General features: G+C 42.3%; 1 protein-coding gene across 5 annotated transcripts in view; it reads right to left on the minus strand.

The window, feature by feature from the left end:
• LOC110523936 (spermatid perinuclear RNA-binding protein) overlaps positions 1-22,484 on the minus strand; it is a 129,413-nt gene that overhangs the window by 29,924 nt on the left and 77,005 nt on the right. For all 5 annotated transcript variants that reach the window (XM_021603094.2, XM_021603093.2, XM_021603091.2 and 2 more), the window contains 5 exons: positions 22,164-22,329; positions 15,768-15,912; positions 6,435-6,529; positions 5,767-5,862; positions 1,675-1,786 (listed from right to left, as the gene is read on the minus strand). In XM_021603094.2, coding sequence (XP_021458769.2) covers positions 1,675-1,786; positions 5,767-5,862; positions 6,435-6,529; positions 15,768-15,912; positions 22,164-22,329 — 614 coding nt within the window. The remainder of the gene's footprint in view (positions 1-1,674; positions 1,787-5,766; positions 5,863-6,434; positions 6,530-15,767; positions 15,913-22,163; positions 22,330-22,484) is intronic.

The following is a 22,484-nucleotide window of genomic DNA, read 5'->3' on the forward strand; positions in this document are numbered from 1 at the left end:
CGAACTCGTCGAGCGTGGCACATCAGTGAGGCAAACACACCACCTACTCCTTATTACATCATCAGTCAGATGAGCAGTCGTGTCCTGTGCCCCCAGGGTTAACTAAATGAGCCTCTGATTACTACGTCAGTCGATGCTAATGAGTTATGACTTTATGAAATCATCAGAACCTGATTATTTGAAAGTAACAACAGGATTGTTTTTTCCCATGTCAGCTTGTAACAGGGAAAGTGTAAGGCAGAAAGAGAGCGAGACAGAGCAAGAGAGAAAGATAAACAGAGAGTGAGAGAGAGACAGAGACAAAGAGAGACAGGTACAGTGCATTTGGAAAGTATTCAGACCCCTTGACTTATTCCACGTTTTGTTACGGCCTTATTCTAAAATGGATTAAATCAACACACAATACCCCATAATGACATAGCAAAACCAGTTTTTTCCAAATTCTTGCAAATTTATTAAAAATAAAAACGGAAATATCACATAAGTTCACTCAGTACTTTGTTGAAGCAACTTTGGTAGCGATTACAGCCTCGAGTCTTCTTAGGTATGACACTACAAGCTTGACACACCTGTATTTGGGGAGTTTCTCCCATTCGCCTCTGCAGATCAAGCTCTGTCACGTTGGATGGGGAGCGCTGCTGCACAGATATTTTCAGGTCTCTCCAGAGATGTTCGATCGGGTTCAAGTCCGGGCTCTGGCTGGGCCACTCAAGGACATTGAGACTTGTCCCGAAGCCACTCCTGCGTTGTCTTGGCTGTGTGCCTAGGGTTGTTGTCTTGTTTGTTGTAAGGTGAACCTTTATCCCAGTCTGAGGTCTTGAGCGCTCTGGAGCAGATTTCATCAGGATCTCTCTGTACTTTGCTACGTTCATCTTTCCCTCAAAGCTTGGCATTCAGGCCAAAGAGTTCCATCTTGGTTTCATCAGATCAGTGAATCTTAAAGGCCTGATTCGTGGACTGCTCCAGAGGTTGTGGTCCTTTTGGAAGGTTCTCCCATCTCCACACAGGAACTCTGGAGCTCTTTCAGAGTGACCATTGGGGTCTTGGTCACCTCCTTGACTAAGGCTCTTCTCCCCCGATTGTTCAGTTTGGCCGGGCGGCCAGCTCTAGGAAGAGTCTTTGTGGTTCCAAGCTTCTTCCATTTAAGAATGATGGAGGCCACTGTGTTCTTGGGGACCTTCAATGCTGCAGATATTTTTTGTGCCTAAACACTATTCTGTCTCGGAGCGCTACGGTCAATTCCTTCGACCTCATGTCAACCTCATGGTTTTTGCTCTGACATGAGCTGTCAACTGTGGGACCTTATATAGACAGGTGTGTGCTTTTTCAAATCATGCCCAGTTAATTTGATATACCACAGGTGGACTCCAAGTTGTAGAAACATCTCAAGGATGATCAATGGAAACAGGATGAACCTGAGCTCAATTTCGAGTCTCATAGCGAAGGGTCTGAATACTTATGTAAGTAAGGTATTTCTGTTATTTATTTTTAATAGATTTGCCAACATTTCTAAAAACTAATAAACTGTTTTCGCGTTGTCATTCTGAGGTATTGTGTGTAGATTGACAGGGGGGGAAAAAATGTAATCCATTTTAGAATAAGGCTCTAACGTAACAAAATGTGGAAAAAGTTAAGGGGTCTGAATACTTTGCGAATGCACTGTAGGTACTGTACCTGGAAGGAGGATTCCTGAGGCGAGACACTCCATGACCCGACGGAAGGCCTCCCCTGCACCAAGCGGCCGGTTACACGTGGCTATGGCCTTCTCACAGATCAGCTCCAGGGGCTGGGGGAGATACCAAGATCAAGATAAAGCAAGAACAGAGAGATCAGATCAGCTGTTAGTGGCACACAAACCAGTATATGTTTGGTCTGAGACTCCAGTAAATGTTTGGTCTGAGACACCAGTATAAGTTTGGTCTGAAACACCAGTATATGTTTGGTCTGAAACACTTATATATGTTTGGTCTGAGACTCCAGTAAATGTTTGGTCTGAGACACCAGCATATGTTTGGTCTGAGACACCAGTAAATGTTTGGTCTGAGACACCAGCATATGTTTGGTCTGAGACAGCAGTAAATGTTTGGTCTGAGACACCAGTATATGTTTGGTCTGAGACACCAGTATATGTTTGGTCTGAGACAGTTTTATATGTTTGGTCTGAGACACCAGTATATGTTTGGTCTGAGACACCAGTATATGTTTGGTCTGAGACACCAGTATATGTTTGGTCTGAGACAGTTTTATATGTTTGGTCTGAGACACCAGTATATGTTTGGTCTGAGACAGTTTTATATGTTTGGTCTGAGACAGTTTTATATGTTTGGTCTGAGACTCCAGTAAATGTTTGGTCTGAGACACCAGCATATGTTTGGTCTGAGACACCAGTAAATGTTTGGTCTGAGACACCAGCATATGTTTGGTCTGAGACAGCAGTAAATGTTTGGTCTGAGACACCAGTATATGTTTGGTCTGAGACACCAGTATATGTTTGGTCTGAGACAGTTTTATATGTTTGGTCTGAGACACCAGTATATGTTTGGTCTGAGACACCAGTATATGTTTGGTCTGAGACACCAGTATATGTTTGGTCTGAGACAGTTTTATATGTTTGGTCTGAGACACCAGTATATGTTTGGTCTGAGACAGTTGTATATGTTTGGTCTGAGACAGGTTTATATGTTTGGTCTGAGACAGTTTTATATGTTTGGTCTGAGACACCAGTAAATGTTTGGTCTGAGACACCAGTATATGTTTGGTCTGAGACAGTTTTAAATGTTTGGTCTGAGACACCAGTAAATGTTTGGTCTGAGACAGTTTTATATGTTTGGTCTGAGACAGTTTTATATGTTTGGTCTGAGACAGTTTTATATGTTTGGTCTGAGACCAGTATATGTTTGGTCTGAGACACCAGTATATGTTTGGTCTGAGACACCAGTATATGTTTGGTCTGAGACAGTTTTATATGTTTTGTCTGAGACACCAGTAAATGTTTGGTCTGAGACACCAGTATATGTTTGGTCTGAGACAGTTGTATATGTTTGGTCTGAGACACCAGTATATGTTTGGTCTAAGACAGTTTTATATGTTTGGTCTGAGACACCAGTATATGTTTGGTCTGAGACAGTTTTATATGTTTGGTCTGAGACAGTTTTATATGTTTGGTCTGAGACACCAGTATATGTTTGGTCTGAGACACCAGCATATGTTTGGTCTGAGATACCAGTATATGTTTGGTCTGAGACACCAGTATATGTTTGGTCTGAGACAGTTTTATATGTTTGGTCTGAGACACCAGTAAATGTTTGGACTGAGACAGTTTTATATGTTTGGTCTGAGACACCAGTATATGTTTGGTCTGAGACACCAGTATATGTTTGGTCTGAGACAGTTTTATATGTTTGGTCTGAGACACCAGTATATGTTTGGTCTGAGACACCAGTAAATGTTTGGTCTGAGACAGTTTTATATGTTTGGTCTGAGACACCAGTAAATGTTTGGACTGAGACAGTTTTATATGTTTGGTCTGAGACACCAGTATATGTTTGGTCTGAGACAGTTTTATATGTTTGGACTGAGACAGTTTTATATGTTTGGTCTGAGACACCAGTATATGTTTGGTCTGAGACACAAGTATATGTTTGGTCTGAGACAGTTTTATATGTTTGGTCTGAGACACCAGTAAATGTTTGGTCTGAGACACCAGTATATGTTTGGTCTGAGACAGTTTTAAATGTTTGGTCTGAGACACCAGTAAATGTTTGGTCTGAGACACCAGTATATGTTTGGTCTGAGACAGTTTTATATGTTTGGTCTGAGACAGTTTTATATGTTTGGTCTGAGACAGTTTTATATGTTTGGTCTGAGACAGTTTTATATGTTTGGTCTGAGACAGTTTTATATGTTTGGTCTGAGACAGTTTTATATGTTTGGTCTGAGACCGTTTTATATGTTTGGTCTGAGACAGTTTTATATGTTTGGTCTGAGACAGTTGTATATGTTTGGTCTGAGACACCAGTATATGTTTGGTCTGAGACAGTTTTATATGTTTGGTTTGAGACACCAGTATATGTTTGGTCTGAGACAGTTTTATATGTTTGGTCTGAGACACCAGTATATGTTTGGTCTGAGACAGTTTTATATGTTTGGTCTGAGAAATCAGTATATGTTTGGTCTGAGACAGTTTTATATGTTTGGTCTGAGACAGTTTTATATGTTTGGTCTGAGACACCATTATATGTTTGGTCTGAGACACCATTATATGTTTGGTCTGAGACACCATTATATGTTTGGTCTGAGACAGTTTTATATGTTTGGTCTGAGACAGTTTTATATGTTTGGTCTGAGACAGTTTTATATGTTTGGTCTGAGACAGTTTTATATGTTTGGTCTGAGACAGTTTTATATGTTTGGTCTGAGACAGTTTTATATGTTTGGTCTGAGACAGTTGTATATGTTTGGTCTGAGACACCAGTATATGTTTGGTCTGAGACAGTTTTATATGTTTGGTCTGAGACACCAGTATATGTTTGGTCTGAGACACCAGTATATGTTTGGTCTGAGACACCAGTATATGTTTGGTCTGAGACAGTTTTATATGTTTGGTCTGAGAAATCAGTATATGTTTGGTCTGAGACAGTTTTATATGTTTGGTCTGAGACAGTTTTATATGTTTGGTCTGAGACACCATTATATGTTTGGTCTGAGACACCATTATATGTTTGGTCTGAGACAGTTTTATATGTTTGGTCTGAGACACTTATATATGTTTGGTCTGAGAAACCATTTTATGTTTGGTCTGGAGACACTTATATATGTTTAGTCTGAGACACCAGTATATGTTTAGTCTGAGACACCAGTATATGTTTAGTCTGAGACACTAATTTATGTTTGGTCTGAGACACTAATTTATGTTTAGTCTGAGACACTAATATATGTTTAGTCTGAGACACCAGTATATGTTTGGTCTGAGACACTAATATATGTTTAGTCTGAGACACTAATATATGTTTAGTCTGAGACACCAGTATATGTTTAGTCTGAGACACTAATATATGTTTAGTCTGAGACACCAGTATATGTTTAGTCTGAGACACTAATATATGTTTAGTCTGAGACACTAATATATGTTTAGTCTGAGACACCAGTATATGTTTGGTCTGAGACACTAATATATGTTTAGTCTGAGACACTAATTTATGTTTAGTCTGAGACACTAATTTATGTTTAGTCTGAAACACCAGTATATGTTTGGTCTGAGACACTAATTTATGTTTAGTCTGAGACACTAATTTATGTTTGGTCTGAGACACTAATTTCTGTTTAGTCTGAGACACTAATTTATGTTTAGTCTGAGACACCAGTATTTGTTTGGTCTGAGACACTAATAAATGTTTAGTCTGAGATACTAATATATGTTTAGTGTGAGACACTAATATATGTTTAGTCTGAGATACTAATATATATTTAGTGTGAGACACTAATATATGTTTAGTCTGAGACACTAATATATATTTAGTGTGAGACACTAATATATGTTTAGTCTGAGACACTAATATATGTTTAGTCTGAAATACCAGTGTATATGTAGTCTGAGACACCAGTACATGTTTAGTCTGAGATACACGTTACACATTGTTTGTGGAGTATCCAACTATACCAGTGTGCTGGAGTTGATTATTTTTCTAATACAGTGTATTTTCACAGGACAAATGGAAATAAGCTAGGTGAGCGAACTACAGTACAGACAGACAGAGACTGACTTACCCATCCTTTCAGCGGCTCCCAGGCTGGTCGTCTATTGCACATGTCTCTCAGGATCCTGAGGATGATGACACACGACTTCAACCCATTTACTCTGGCCTGGAGTCGGAGAAGAGAGGGAAGGTAACACTGAAGCATACACACACTACCAGGAGAGTGCAATAGACACACATTCATATTTAGCTAACGCGAGATTTGATTTGGTTTAGAACAATGCTTTACAGACTGTCACTAGAAAAGGGGTTGAATTATTCACTTGAGGAATATTCGTTCGAGTCTGCAAATAAAGGTTTGGTTGAAAGAGGATACATTATTTTGAGGGAAGCTTTGACATAAATGACAGTCAGGCAGGTTTCGAAACAGCCAAAAGAAACAAAAAGTGTAGCAATTGCTTTTGTAGCCTTACAATAATCTCTCTCTCTCTGTATGTAGGCTATTATACTACACAGGGCATGATTGAGAGATTCGATGAATGAGTCATTTTTGAATGAGAGAAATAGATTAAAAAAAATTTAATCATATGAATGTTTTCAATTATAGTTGGCAGATAGCTGCCGTTTCAAATCAATTCTGTATTTTTATTAAGTGATTTGATTCATTCATTCATTCATTTTCACGTGATCATAAGGCTACAATGACAATGGAGAGGTGAAGTAGAACTGAGAGCCAACCTGGAACCATTTGGCATGTCGCAGAGCCGCCAGGGCCACCAGGCATCTGTGCCTGTCCAGCATGTCTGCCGGGTCTGTCAGCTCAACACCCTCCACTGGTGAAATAAGAATGGGATATATATATATAGTATAAAGTAGAACACACACACACCGAAGTGTGTGTTTGAGATGGACTGTATATCCACTACTGACGGACTACTCTTTGACTGACCACTCATTGTAGAACAGTCAGTCTGCGGTCGCTGAGTGCAATATAGTCGATCCCAAACACTCCCAGACACATACATTCCTAATCTCAAATGGAACCATAGCCCATACCTCCAAGACATTTGATCTCGGAGGGTTGGAGAGGTGTAGGCAAGTGTACGTTTTCAGCATATCGCTTACGTCTCTGCAATAGGGGTCCATTTGGAATTGGGAAACACACACACGCGACAGAGGGACACACACGTTGACCACGGCAAAGTTCTGTCAGGAGTACAGCGAACGATTGGCTGAGGAGTTGTTCAGATAGTTAGAACTTCCATTCCTTCTCAAGTATCTTTTTTTTCCACATTTCCAGAACAATGTCAAATAAATATTCTCAATAATTTTCATTTTTTTCCTGACACCCATATTTCCTGGACATCTATATATATGATCAGAAAAAATGTGTCTAGGATGCCAGGCAAAGTTAGGGTTATTATGATAAGACAAAAGCACGTATCTTACATTGTGATTTCAGAATATCTCATTACAATGAGCACATTAGTAAACTCCACTCCATTCCTCTCCATGCACTCAAGCATCCTGACTGGTTGCATCACTGCCTGGTATGGCAACTGCCCGGCCTCCGACCGCAAGGCACTACAGAGGGTAGTGTGGACAGCCCAGTACATCCCTGGGGCCAAGCGTCCTGCCATCCAGGACCTCTATATCAGGCGGTGTCAGAGGAAGGCCCTAAAACTTGTCAAAGACTCCAGCCACCCTAGTCACAGACTGTTCTCTCTGCTACCGCATGGCATGTGGCACCAAGTCTAGGTCCAAGAGGCTTCTAAACAGCTTCTACCCCCAAGCCATGAGACTCCTAAACATCTAATCAAATGGCTACCCAGACTATTTGCATTGCCCCCCCACCCTCTCTTTTACGCCACTACTACCCTCTGTTACAGTGCCTTGCAAAGTATTCATCCCCCTTGGCGTTTTTCCTATTTTGTTGCATTACAACCTGTAATTTAAATACATTTTTATTTGGATTTCATGTAAGGGACATACACAAAATAGTCCAAATTGGTGAAGTAAAATGAAAAAAATAACTTGTTTCCAAAAGTGGTGCGTGCATATGTATTCACCCACTTTGCTATGAAGCCCCTAAATAAGATACGGTGCAACCAATTACCTTCAGAAGTCACATAATTTGTTAAATAAAGTCCACCAGTGTGCGATCTAAGTGTCACATGATCTCAGCATATTTACACCTGTTCCCGAAAGGCCCCAGAGTCTGCAACACTACTAAGCAAGGGGCATCACCAAGCAAGTGGCACCATGAAGACCAAGGTGCTCTCCAAACAGGTCAGGGACAAAGTTGTGGAGAAGTGCAGATCAGGGTTGGGTTATAAAATAATATCCAAAACTTTGAACATCCCACGGAGCACCATTAAATCCAATATAAAAAAATTGAAAGAATGTGGCACCACAACAAACCTGCCAAGAGAGGGCCGCCCATCAAAACTCACAGACCAGGCAAGGAGGGCAGTAATCAGAGAGGCAACAAAGAGACCAAAGATAAGCCTGAAGGAACTGCAAAGGTCCACAGCGGAGATTGGAGTATCTGTCCATAGGACGATTTTAAGCCATACACTCCATATAGTTGGGCTTTACGGAAGAGTGGCCAAAAAAAAGCCATTGCTTAAAGAAAAAAATAAGCAAACACGTTTGGTGTTTGCCAAAAGGCATGTGGGAGACTCCCCAAACATATGGAAGAAGGAACTCTGGTTAGATGAGACTAAAATTGAGCTTTTTGGCCATCAAGGAAAACACTATGTCTGGTGCAAACCCAACACCTCTCATCACCCCGAGAACACCATCCCACAGTGAAGCATGGTGGTGGCAGCATCATGCTGTGTGGATGTTTTTCATCGGCAGGGACTGGGAAACTGGTCAGAATTGAAGGAACGATGGATGGTGCTAAATACAGGGAAATTCTTGAGGGAAACTGTTTCAGTCTTCAAGAGATTTGAGACTGGGAGACGGAGGTTCACCTTCCAGCAGGACAATGACCCTAAGCATACTGCTGAAGCAACACTCATGTGGTTTAAGGGGAAACATTTAAATGTCTTGGAATGGCCTAGTCAAAGCCCAGAACTCAATCCAATTGCGAATCTGTGGTATGACTTAAAGATTGCTGTACACCAGTGGAACCAATCCAACTTGAAGGAGCTGTAGCAGTTTTGCCTTGAAGAATGGGCAATAATCCCAGTGGCTAGATGTGCCAAGCTTATAGAGACACACTAATAGACTTGCAGCTGTAATTTCTACAAAAGGTGGCTCTACAAAGTATTGACTTTGGGTGGATGAATAGATATGCACGCTCAAGTTTTAAATTTTTTTGTCTTATTTCTTGTTTGTTTCACCCCCCAAAAATATTTTGCATCTTCAAAGTGGTAGGCACATTGTGTAAATCAAATGATACAAACCCCTCAAAAATCCATTTTAATTCCAGGTTGTAAGGCAACAATTTAGGGAAAATGCCAAGGGGGTGAATACTTTTGCAAGCCACTGTATTATCTATGCATAGTCACTTTAATAACTCTACCTACATGCACATATTACCTCAATTACCTCGACTAACCGGTGCCACCGCACATGGACTCTGTACCGGTACCCCCTGTATATGGTCTCGCTATTGTTATTTTACTGCTGCTCTTTAAATGACTTGTTCCTTTTATTTCTTATTCATATTTTTTTAACTGCATTGTTGGTTAGGGGCTTGTAAGTAAGCATTTCACTGTTGCCTTCGGCGCATGTGACTAACACAATTTGATTTGATTTGAAGCAGCAGGTCAGCAATGGGAATCCTTGTGTGTGTGTGTGTGTGTTTGTGTTTGTGTTTGTGTCTGTACCCAGCTGCTTCTGGAGTGGATTATTACAATGCCTCCATGAAGCAGAGAGCAGGCGAAATAGCCGCAGCACACTCTGTACTCAATGTCCCAGAGAAACTGGCCCATAGCTAGACGAGTGCAGAGAAGATAAAAACAGACCTAAAGCTAATCATAACATCAGCAGTATTTGTCCTGCTACTTATCATACAGCACCCCCAGGTACTGTACCAGCTTTAGTACACTGAGTATGGAGCAGGGAAAAACAAGGCGACTCGTATGGATGAATAAAGTAGCCTGTTATTTTTCTATCCCGTATCGGTTATCTCTCCCGCCATTCAACTATTCCAACACTCTCAGCTACACAGCTACTGCACCAGCTCCTCTACCCTCGGTGTGGATTGAGGACAATAATTTAGCATCGCTATATGGGGCCACTCAAGGCATTACACAGGTTAATTTCACTCATTCCTCTCTTCTCCTTCCCTCTCCCCCAAATCTCTCTCTAACCCTCTCTCTCTCTCTCTCTCTCTCTCTCACATCATCTCTCCTCCGTCAGACCACCCGACTCAGCTACACAACGAGCTCTGGCTGAGGTTATGAATGGCTCTTTGATACTGACTTTCAGTGCTCCAACCGACACTGACAAATACCGGTTTATCCAACAGGAAGCGCAAACAAATTCAAGGTTTGTTTTGCAGCATCTCATCTGGTTCAAAATAAATCACGAACCTCCTTCACATGAATGATTGATTATGAATTACATTACGGCACAATTGTGAAATCTATACATTGATCTGAACACAAAATAAGAGAGCAGTAGTATAATTTATAATTCCATTACGGGTCAGAAAGCGGTGTCAGAAAGAGCACTTATTGAAACTTGAAATGGATACATTCTGCACCGTAATAGGTTCCATAAGACGCTGCCTAATAGGATACATAAAGCATTGCCTATCGATCTTAAAGGAATATATACAGCCTCGGTATCTATTGAAATGGAGTGGCTCTCAACGCGGCGTGCCATCCAGAATGGGCAATATTCCACTTTTGAAATGGCCACGCTCTTTTTAGCGGAGTACGGACACCACTGGGACTGATGGTGGGCTCGTACAAATGACCATCCAGGCAAGGCACAGCGGGCGATATCACACCCGTAGATACATGTTGAACGAAGGTCTGCTGAGACCAAAACACTGCAATTTGTTTAATCGCTAATTCGAATGGAGAGAGTGTCGTGCCTCATCTTGTAATGCAACGGTACTAGACTCTGGAGACGGCCTTATTCTTTAAGCTATGTACTGTACAGACTGTGTACAGACACACTGTTTACAGACAGACACCTAGCCTGTGTTCATACCAATTGCTGTGATGAGTTCCTGTTGCCAGCGAGTTGCTGTGGGACACTGAGCCGTTCCTCACTGCGACAGGGCCCTTGACTGACCCGCTAGTCTCTCGCCGGAAATACAACCGGTACGGGGGGAGGGATAGTTCCCCTTGATCTACAGCCGCCCCCGTGTCATCTCTCATCTCTCACTCAGACCTTACTGTCGAGCAAGCTGGACCAGCACCACGATGGATGGGTGCGTTCCTGCCTCCGCTATTGATTTTGTCGGGGTCTAGATGTCTCCCTCTCCCTCCCTCTCTGTGTTCCAAACAGCACCCTATTCCCTATATAGTGCACTACTTTTGACCAGGGCCCATAGGGATTCGAGTGTGATTTGGGATGCAAACCCCTACCTCACGCCCATCTCCTCTTCCCAATTACACCAACACGCCACACTCCCCCCACCAGTAGGCTACCACCGACAGAGGAGGAGAGATAGGACAGGAACGGCTGCCATTTTATAACCCCTTTTGAGGGATGTTGTTTAGCAATGTTTCGGCTCTCACAACATCACTTTACAGTGAACAGTCTCAAAGTGACAAACTACCCAGGTATGTGAAAGAGATGGAGAATGTGATGATGAGAAAGAAAGGAATGTGGTGGCTGGGTGTCGATCAGATCTGTGTTATTTTCACCCCGGCCTTTTCTGTATGGTTTCTTTGGTCTCACGCGAACCTCATCTTACTCAGTCAAGGGTTAGTGAGGACCCGGGGAAAATAGACCGTTAAACAGACAGGGAGAGAAGATAGACAGAGGAAAGTGGTAGAAAGATAGACGGTGGTGTCTTATCTGCAGAGAGAACATGTGTATTCTAGGGTGGGGCTCCGACTCTGCCCTGTCCCGTCTCCCTGTCCCAGCCCCCAAAAAAATTGTCAAAGACTCCAGTCACCCAAGTCATAGACTGTTCTCTCTGCTACCGCACGGGCAAGCGGTACCGGGGCGCCAAGTCTAGGACCAAAAGGCTTTTTAACAGCATCTACCCCCAAGCCATAAGACTGCTGAACAACTAATCAAATGGCCACCTGGACTATCTACATAGCAGCCCCCCCCCCCCCCCCCCCCCCCCCCCCCCCTTTGTTTTTACAATGCTGCTACTTGCTGTTTATTATCTATGCATAGTCACTTTACAAATTACCTTGACTATCCTGTACCCCTGCACATTGACTCAGTACCGGTACACCCTGTATATCGCCTCGTTATTCTTATGTACATTTATTGTGTTACTTTTTGATTGATAAAATTGTGTAAACTTTCGTTTATTTAGTAAATATTTGATCAACTCCATTTCTTGACCTGCATTGTTGGTTAAGGGCTTGTAAAGTAAGCATTTCACAGTAAGGTCTACACTGTTGGTTAAGGGCTTGTAAAGTAAGCATTTCACAGTAAGGTCTACACTGTTGGTTAAGGGCTTGTAAAGTAAGCATTTCACAGTAAGGTCTACACTGTTGGTTAAGGGCTTGTAAAGTAAGCATTTCACAGTAAGGTCTACACTGTTGGTTAAGGGCTTGTAAAGTAAGCATTTCACAGTAAGGTCTACACTGTTGGTTAAGGGCTTGTAAAGTAAGCATTTCACAGTAAGGTCTACACTGTTGGTTAAGGGCTTGTAAAGTAAGCATTTCACAGTAAGGTCTACACTGTTGGTTAAGGGCTTGTAAAGTAAGCATTTCACAGTAAGGTCTACACTGTTGGTTAAGGGCTTGTAAAGTAAGCATTTCACAGTAAGGTCTACACTGTTGGTTAAGGGCTTGTAAAGTAAGCATTTCACAGTAAGGTCTACACTGTTGGTTAAGGGCTTGTAAAGTAAGCATTTCACAGTAAGGTCTACACTGTTGGTTAAGGGCTTGTAAAGTAAGCATTTCACAGTAAGGTCTACACTGTTGGTTAAGGGCTTGTAAAGTAAGCATTCCACAGTAAGGTCTACACTGTTGGTTAAGGGCTTGTAAAGTAAGCATTTCACAGTAAGGTCTACACTGTTGGTTAAGGGCTTGTAAAGTAAGCATTTCACAGTAAGGTCTACACTGTTGGTTAAGGGCTTGTAAAGTAAGCATTTCACAGTAAGGTCTACACTGTTGGTTAAGGGCTTGTAAAGTAAGCATTTCACAGTAAGGTCTACACTGTTGGTTAAGGGCTTGTAAAGTAAACATTTCACGGTGTTGTATTCGGCGCATGTGACAAATCAAATTTGACTCGATTTTCCTTCTCCCAGTCCTCTGGCTGTTTGGTTAATCAAGAGAGGCCCATGGGTAAAATGTAGAGTGTTGGTGTTGACCATGATACATGCTACAGGGCTGCTGAGGCAGCATAGTAGGGTGAAGAATCACTATGACCGCGACTATGTTTACCACTTTTCTTCTGGCTTTTAGGAAAGCACGTCATTACAGATTTGTGACTAATATGGCCCAGACTGCTGGATAAATGACTTTATGTTACAGAGTGGTCTGTGTGTGCGTGTGTAACGGATGTGAAACGGCTAGCTTAGTTAGCGGTGGTGCGAGCTAAATAGCGTTTCAATCGGTGACGTCACTTGCTCTAAGACCTTGAAGTAGTAGTTCCCCTTGCTCTGCAAGGGCCGCGGCTTTTGTGGAGTGATGGGTAACAATGCTTTGTGGGTGACTGTTGTTGATGTGTGCAGAGGGTCCTTGGTTTGCGCCCGGGTATGGGCGAGGGGACGGTTTAAAGTTATACTGTTACACGTGCGTGTGTGTGTGTGTGTGTGTGTGTGTACAGTGGCTTGCGAAAGAATTCCCCCACCTTGGCATTTTTCCTATTTTGTAGCCTTACAACCTGGAATAAAAAAAGTTTTTTGGGAAGGTTTGTATCATTTGATGTGCACAACATGCCTACCACTTTCAAGATGCAAAATAATTTTCATTGTGAAACAAAAATATATGAATGAGTGATGGTCAAACAGCATAGGCAAGATCTACTGCATCTTGCCTTTGCCGTTCGGCCATCGCTCATTCATATATTTTTATGTACATATTCTTATTCATTCCTTTACACTTGTGTGTATAAGGTAGTTGTTGTGAAATTGTTAGGTTAGATTACTTGTTAGATATTACTGCATGGTCGCAACTAGAAGCTCAAGCATTTCGCTACACCCGCATTAACATTTGCTAACCATGTGTATGTGATTTGATAAGAAATAACAAACAAAAAAATGTAAACTTGAGCGTGCATAACTATTGACCCCCCAAAGTCAATACTTTGTAGAGCCACCTTTTGCAGAAATTACAGCTGCAAGTCTCTTGGGGTATGTCTCTATAAGCTTGGCACATCTAGCCACTGGGATTGTTGCCCATTCTTCAAGGCAAAACTGCTACAGCTCCTTCAAGTTGGATGGGTGCCACTGGTGTACAGCAATCTTTAAGTCATACCACAGATTCTCAATTGGATTGAGGTCTGGGCTTTGACTAGGCCATTCAAAGACATTTAAATGTTTCCCCTTAAACCACTCATGTGTTGCTTTAGCAGTATGCGTAGGGTCATTGTCCTGCTAGAAGGTGAACCTCCTTCCCAGTCTCAAATCTCTGGAAGACTGAAACAGTTTCCCTCAAGAATTTCCTGTATTTAGTGCATCCATCACTCCTTCAATTCTGACCAGTTTCCCAGTCCTTGCTGATGAAATACATCCACACAGCATGATGCTGCCACCACCATGCTTCAATGTGGGGTGGTGTTCTCGGGGTGATGAGTGGTGTAGGGTTTGCGCCAGACATAGTGTTAGTCTCCTCTGACCAGAGTTCCTTCTTCCATATGTTTGGGGAGTCTCTTCCATAAAGCCCAGCTCTGTGGAATGTATGGCTTAAAGTGGTCCTATAGACAGATACTGTGGACCTTTGCAGCTCCTTCAGAGTTATCTTTGGTCTCTTTGTTGCCTCTCTGATTAATGCCCTCCTTGCCTGGTCGGTGAGTTTTGGTGGACGGCCCTCTCTTGGCAGGTTTGCTGTGGTGCCATATTCTTTCCATGTTTTAATGGCGCTCTGTGGGATGTTCAAAGTGTTTGATATTTTTTTTATAACCCAACCCTGATCTGTACTTCTCCACAACTTTGTCCCTGACCTGTTTGGAGAGCTCCTTGGTCTTCATGGTGCCACTTGCTTGGTGATGCCACTTGCTTAGTAGTGTTGCAGACGCTGGGTCCTTTTGGAAACAGGTGTATATATGCTGAGATCATGTGACACTTAGATAGCACACAGGTGGACTTTATTTAACTAATTATGTGACTTCTGAAGGTAATTGGTTGCACCAGATCTTATTTAGGGGCTTCATAGCAAAGGGGGTGAATACATATGCACGCACCACTTTTCCGTATTTTTATTTTTTATTTTTCATTTCACTTCCCCAATTTGGACTATTTTGTGTATGTCCACTACATGAAATACAAATAAAAATGTATTTAAATTACAGGTTGTAATGCAACAAAATAGGAAAAACACCAAGCGGGATGAATACTTTTGCAAGGCACTATACGTGCACACTGTGCGCAAGTTTGATGAAGAGTTAGTGTCGAGGGAATATGGCATCTTGTCTTATCCATGTATTGTCTCCCCAAGGCAGGAGGATTGGAATATGGGTGTAGCTTTGGGAGAGGGCCATGGATATATTTTCAAAGCTTACTGTGTCCCAGTGGAGTCCTGCTAACAACACTAGTGCTGCTGCTCTCTGCAGTAGCATAAATCATACACACAGATGTGCGCACAAACATGCGTATGCAAACCTACACACCTCAATACCTCCCCCCTCTATGTCCATGTAAAGACCAACTCATTTTATTTCCCCCTTAACCCCATTTCACTACCTCCGTTGGAAGAGAAAAAGACACACATAAACACAAAAACAACAGTGAAACAGATGTGATTGTGGTACCTTGTTCGTCCGTGTCGCTGTCCTCTCTCATCTGCGGGGAGGTGAGGGTGACCTTCAGGGTGAGTTTTGGCTCTGTCGTACTACACACCAAGATGGCTGCCTCTGGCACACAGCGTTGCACCTCATACTTGTCTTCGGTTAACTTCTGTTAGGGGTCAGAGGTCAATAACAGCAGGCGTTAAAGGTCACAGCCAGGACAAACTGCACTTGACCCATGGCTTGGGTCATGACAATCTCAGCTGGTCTCAGTCCAGGCTGTGCAAGCCGTTAAGAGCAAGCCAAATCACCAACAGTGCATTACACACACACACACACAGACAATGCATTTACAAAGCAGATTATGAGAAGAGAGAGCGAGGGGGAGAATAAAAAGAAAGAAAGAAAAAAGGGCCCTGATTGAAAACAACATTGTTTGATGTAGAGGCTGAAAGCTAGTTCTGTCGCTATAATCCCTTGTATTAATGCCAGCCACACAATTACAATGTGCATGTCCTTTTTATGCATTCTTCCCACACACACACACACAATTACGATTGTGTGTGTGTGTGTGTGTGTGTGTGTGTGTGTGTGTGTGTGTGTGTGTGTGTGTGTGTGTGTGTGTGTGTGTGTGTGTGTGTTAGTCCTTTTTATTAATTCTCCTCTCATACAAGGGAAATCAATTACCTCTGGCCCCAGTGATCCGGCTTAAGATCAGATGATGAATTTTAGAGTGTCAGCAGCACTCAGACAGCCATACACACTGATACACACACACACACACACAAAGAATCATAAACCCGCGCACAGACATAAAGACACACGCAAATACACTACCAAAGATACATAAAAAAACACACACACAACCTCAAGGATACATAGCTAGTGTGTTGGCTGTTTAACTGTGCAGCGAGCCACACAGGACCAATCTGCAATCCATTACAATGTGATCTAAAGCACTGGGATGCTGACTCCCACTCATGACGCTGGATGCCTCTCTGACCGGCTATTTAACATGGAGGGGGCCGGCAAGAGAAGAGAGGGAGGGAGAGGGGGCCATGGAAGAGGGGGAGAGAGGAGATGGGAAAGGGCTTGGGGTAAAAAGACAGAACCATAAATGTCCCACAAGTTTCACACAACATTCCACTGACATATGGGAAAACAAGCCAAAATGTATCTCTGATATGGCTATGAGCATGTGCTAACATGGAAATGTAGGCCTCAATTTAAACCAAGGCCAAGAAAATGCTGCTATTGGTATACTATGAACTCTACACCAAGCTATATGAGGCCATATATACACAGGCAGTCAGGAAACAAAGGCAAGCTTTTTTAAACAGAAATTTGCATCCTGTAGCACAAACTCCAAAAAGTTCTGGGACACTGTAAAGTCCATGGAGAATTAGCGCACCTCCTCACAGCTGCCCACTGCACTGAGGCTAGGAAACACTGTCACCACCGATAAATCCACGATAACGCACGACAACGCTCTAACCACTAGGCTACCCTGCCGCCACAAATCTGGACCCTCTCTTTCTATTGCAACCCCTATATTACTAGCCTGTTCAACCTCTCTTTAGTATCGTCTGAGATCCCTAGATTGGAAAGCTGCCGCGGTCATCCCCCTCTTCGAAGGGGGAGACACTCTTGACCCAAACTGTTACAGACCTATTTCTATCCTTCCCTGCCTTTCTAAGGTCTTCGAAAGCCAAGTTAAAACCTTTTACGGCTGCTGTCCCTGTACAGGGATCAACATCAGTGGAAATTTCAGAGTGACAACTAATAGTACTCGATACAACTCAAACTTTCATTAAAACACACATGCAGGGTACTCAATTAAAGCTACACTCGTTGTGAATCTAGCCAACATGTCAGATTTTTTAAATGCTTTTCGGCGAAAGCATGAGAAGCTATTATCTGATAGCATGCAACCCCCGAAATACCCAAAGGGGACGTAAACAAAATAATTAGCGTAGCCGGCGCTACACAAAACGCAGAAATAAAATATAAAACATTCATTACCTTTGACGAGCTTCTTTGTTGGCACTCCTATATGTCCCATAAACATCACAATTGGGTCTTTTTTTTCGATTAAATCCGTCCATGTATACCCAAAATGTCCATTTATGAAGCCCGTCTGATCCATGAAAAAGCACCGTTCCAAAACGCAACGTCATTTTTTTAAATTAAAAAAGTTGCCTATAAACTGTGACAAAACACTTCAAACTACTTTTGTAATCCAACTTTAGGTATTAGTAAACGTTAATAATCGATCAAATTGATCACGGGGCGATCTGTATTCAATAGCAGCACGTTTTGAAATCGTGGTCCATATTCTCTCTTTCATAACTTCCTCTGGTGTACTCGACGACAGGAAGTGCCTATTCCTCATTTTACCAAGGATAAATTTAATTGACAGTCAATTGACAATTAAATCAATTGACAGTACTGGTGACATCGTGTGGAAGCTGTAGGCATTGTAAACTGGGCCCTATCTATTTTCCCTTGCCATAGACAATACAGAGACTGGCGGAGGGATATTTTGGGGGGATTTTTTGTGAACAGTTTTCCTTGGGATTTTTCCTGTCACAGACATGATTTAACCAGTTTTATAAACTTCAGAGTGTTTTCTATCCACACATACTAATCATATGGATATACTATATTCCTGGCATGAGTAGCAGGACGTTGAAATGTTGCGCGATTTTTAACAAAAAGCTGCAAAAATTCGCAGCCTCTTTAAATTAACAAACAGATCACCAACCATTTCGAATCCCACCGTACCTTCTCCGCTACGCAATCTGGTTTCCGAGCGGGTCATGGGTGCACCTCAGCCACGCTCAAGGTACTAAACGATATTATAACCATCATCGATAAAAGACAATACCGTGCAGCCTTCTACATCAACCTGGCCAAGGCTTTCGACTCTGTCAATCACCGCATTCTTATCGGAAGACTCAACAGCTTTGGTTTCTCAAATGACTGCCTTGCCTTGTTCACCAACTACTTCTCAGATAGAGTTCAGTGTGTCAAATCGAAATGTTGTCTGGACCGCTGGCAGTCTCGAAGGGGGTGCCACAGGGTTAAATTCTCGGGCCGACTCTTTTCTCTGTATACATCAATGATGTTGCTCTTGCTGCTGGTGATTCTCTGATCCACCTCTATGCAGACAACACCCTTCTGTATACTTCTGGCACTTCTTTGGACGCTGTGTTAACAAACCTCCAGATAAGCTTCAATGCCATACAACACTCCTTCAGTGGCCTCCAACTGCTCTTAAATGCAAGTAAAACTAAATGCATGCTCTTCAACCGATCGCTGCCCACACCTGCCCGCCAGTCTAGCATCACTACTCTGAACGGTTCTGACTTAGAATACGTGGACAACTACAAATACCTAGGTGTCTGGTTAGACTGTAAACTCTCCTTCCAGACTTACATTAAGCATGTCCAATCCAAAATTAAATCCAGAATAAGCTTCCTATTTCACAACAAAGCATCCTTCACTCATGCTGCCAAATATACCCTCGTAAAACTGACTATCCTACCGATCCTTGACTTCGGCGATGTCATTTACAAAATAGCCTCCAACACTCTACTCAGCAAATTGGATGTAGTCTATCACAGTGCCATCCATTTTGTCACCAAAGCCCCATATACTACCCACCACTGTGCCCTGTATACTCTCGTTGGCTGGCCCTCGCTTCATATTCGGCACCAAACCCACTTGCTCCAGATCATCTATAAAAGTCTTTGCTAGGTAAAGCCCCGCCTTATCACAGCTCACTGGTCACCATAGCAGCACCCACTCGTAGCACGTGCTCCAGCAGGTATATTTCACTGGTCATCCCCAAAGCCAACTCCTCCTTGGCCGCCTTTCCTTCCAGTTCTCTGCTGCCAATGACTGGAACAAATTGCAAAAATCACTGAAGCTGGAGTCTTATATCTCCCTCACTAACTTTAAGCATAAAGCTGTCGGAGCAGCTTACCGATCACTGTACCTGTACACAGCCAATCTGTAAATAGCCCTCCCAACTACCTCATCCCCATATTGTTTATTTATTTTTTTTTTTGCTCCTTTGCACGCCAGTATCTATACTTGCACATTCATCTTCTGCACTATCTATCACTCCAGTGTTTAATTGCTAAATTCTAATTATTTCGCCACTATGGCCTATTTATTGCCTTACCTCCCTAATCTTACTACATTTGCACACACTGTACACAGATTGTTCTACTGTGTTTTTGACTGTTCATTTATTTATCCCATGTGTAAGTCTGTGTTGTTTGTGTCACACTGCTTTTCTTTATCTTGGCCAGGGATCATCTTGCTTTATCTTGGCCAGTTGTAAATGAGAACTTGTTCTCAAATGGCCTACCTGGTTAAATAACGTGAAATAAAGAAAGAAAAATAATATTGTGTTGAGGATTAGGAAGTATACCGTGACACTTCCTATGAGTATACCAGTTCATGTAGCTAAGGTTAACCATTGAACTAGATGTATGCTCACGCAAGCATGTGTTTGTGTTTTCCGTTGCCACCGCGCATGCGCGCGTGTGTGTGTTTGTGCTCGTGCCGTGACCACGTGTGTGTGTGTATCCGTGCGCGGGTGAATACCTCTGCTGCCATATCTGTGTTTGACTAATTAGGAAACCTCCTGGCTGACAGTCCTATATTAATTACACATGGTAGCAGATTATATATAGAACCGTAGCCTCTCGTCTCCTGGGTTCTGTTGCTGCCCTCTCCACGACGACTGCACTATGAGGAGAGGTTGGGTCAGGCATTACAAAACCCGATCTAGCCAGACCTTCTGCGCACAGGCACCGAGTGTCTCCTATCTACAGGTGGAGAATACACGAGTCCAATATAGTACAGACTGCTGAATGAATGGGTTCCATAGCACAGAGCAGTGTGTGTGTGTGTGTGTGTGTGTGTGTCAGGGTTTCCGTGGCGCCGGACAACGTGACCGGGAAGATTTTAATTTACTGGCCATTTGAGAAATTTACCGGACTCATTTGCATTGGGTGCATATAACCCATTAGGGCATCCACCCGCTGTGCTTAGAATGAGAGAAATCACATTTAAATTATGGTAATTCATCTTAACAGAACATGCAACTCCTGTAATAAAACATAATTTTCAAACATTTGCCAAAATGCAATTCACAGAAGAACACGATTCTAAACAGCACACCTGATGCGAGCGGTTAAATACATGACAGAGATGAAACTCTCAGGTAGAAACGTAAAAAGTGGGAGAATCTAAAGATGTAGCTAATATAACTAGGATTGTGCCTTCGGCTTCTGGACAACGAAATAAAGTTGATTTGAAAACCAGTAGAACAGGAGAGAAATCCTGTTTTCAATGGCATACGAAGAAGTCTTTATAAAAGAATTGCCTGCGCATTTCTATGGTCAGATTTTTAATAGGCTACTTTGAAACAAGGTAAGAAAGACGCTCCTCACAATATGAAGTAAAAAGTTCAGGTTGCAAATCACTTAAGTAGATGCATACTGCTTCCAGCTCACATTGCAAAATGATGGGTGACGCGCTGATGTAGCCTGCCGACTGTTGCCTATGCACCTGAATGGCGAATGGGAGAGGCGCTTCAATTCGTCTATGCACCTGAATGGCGAATGGGAGAGGCGCTTCAATTACCAGCTGAGAAACAAAAAGAGTAGCTCTTAATCGCGGTCACAACGTTTTTTTTTTAAACACGCGATTGCGTTTAGAATTGTTCCGCAATGACGGAGCTTATAAAAGCCCACGTTTCACTCCGGTAGCAACGAGCTGATTGGGGAGCTGCAGTAGCAGCTCGTGTGCCGTCTGATAAGTGATATTCCCCTCAAAATAGGTACGCTGTGAGCAAGTGATACATAAGATGCATGACGACTAACGAAAATACACACAATTAAATTCCACTACATTTAGCAAATGAATCCATAGACTGATAAGCACGAGGGCCAAATGTATTACATCGAGTGATATTTCCATTAACGAATAAAAAATATTATTTTGTCTACTCGAAGATAGCTGGTCTGTCAGTAAACAATTTGAGGTTGACTTAGAAGCAATGCAAATATCAAGGTACTATCAATTATCAACTATCAATATCAAGCTATATGGACACTCAATCATACTTTTGAATGGTAAGTTTACAAACATATGTTATAATAAATAGATTTGAAACTTGCATCTCATTATGGTGAAACAGATTTGGCTCTTCTTTGAAAATATACATTGTAGAATAATAGTGAAGACATCAAATATTATGAAATAACAAATATGGAATCATGTAGTAACCAAAAAGGGATCGTTTTTTCCTGCCATCAATTTGGCCGGAAACAATTGCATTTATCAAAGTTTTTGCTTTTCATTTTCGTGTTTGTTTGCGTCCGTCTCTCTCATATCTCTTACTTGTATCTGCAGGGGCAGGTTGTCACAGACAGTGCACAGCAGTGCATCAGTGGGTTTCTCTCTACACATCAGCACCAGCTCCAGATCCATGTCCTGTTTGATGAGGAGCCCTTTAGCCACCAGGCCGATCCTCATCACCCCACACAGCACACCTCCACCGGGCTCCCTGAGGACAACAGGGTTACACTTAAAACATCGGATAGGTTAACTAACCAACTAACTACCTAAACTACATAAACTGTACTACTACATGAGTTATTAGAGAAAACAGATAAATGTCAAGTCGTAAATTGAATTCCATAACATCAAGGCTCAACATTT

This window comes from Oncorhynchus mykiss, chromosome 5 (assembly GCF_013265735.2).
Source record: "Oncorhynchus mykiss isolate Arlee chromosome 5, USDA_OmykA_1.1, whole genome shotgun sequence".
Taxonomy (NCBI): Eukaryota; Metazoa; Chordata; class Actinopteri; order Salmoniformes; family Salmonidae; genus Oncorhynchus; species Oncorhynchus mykiss.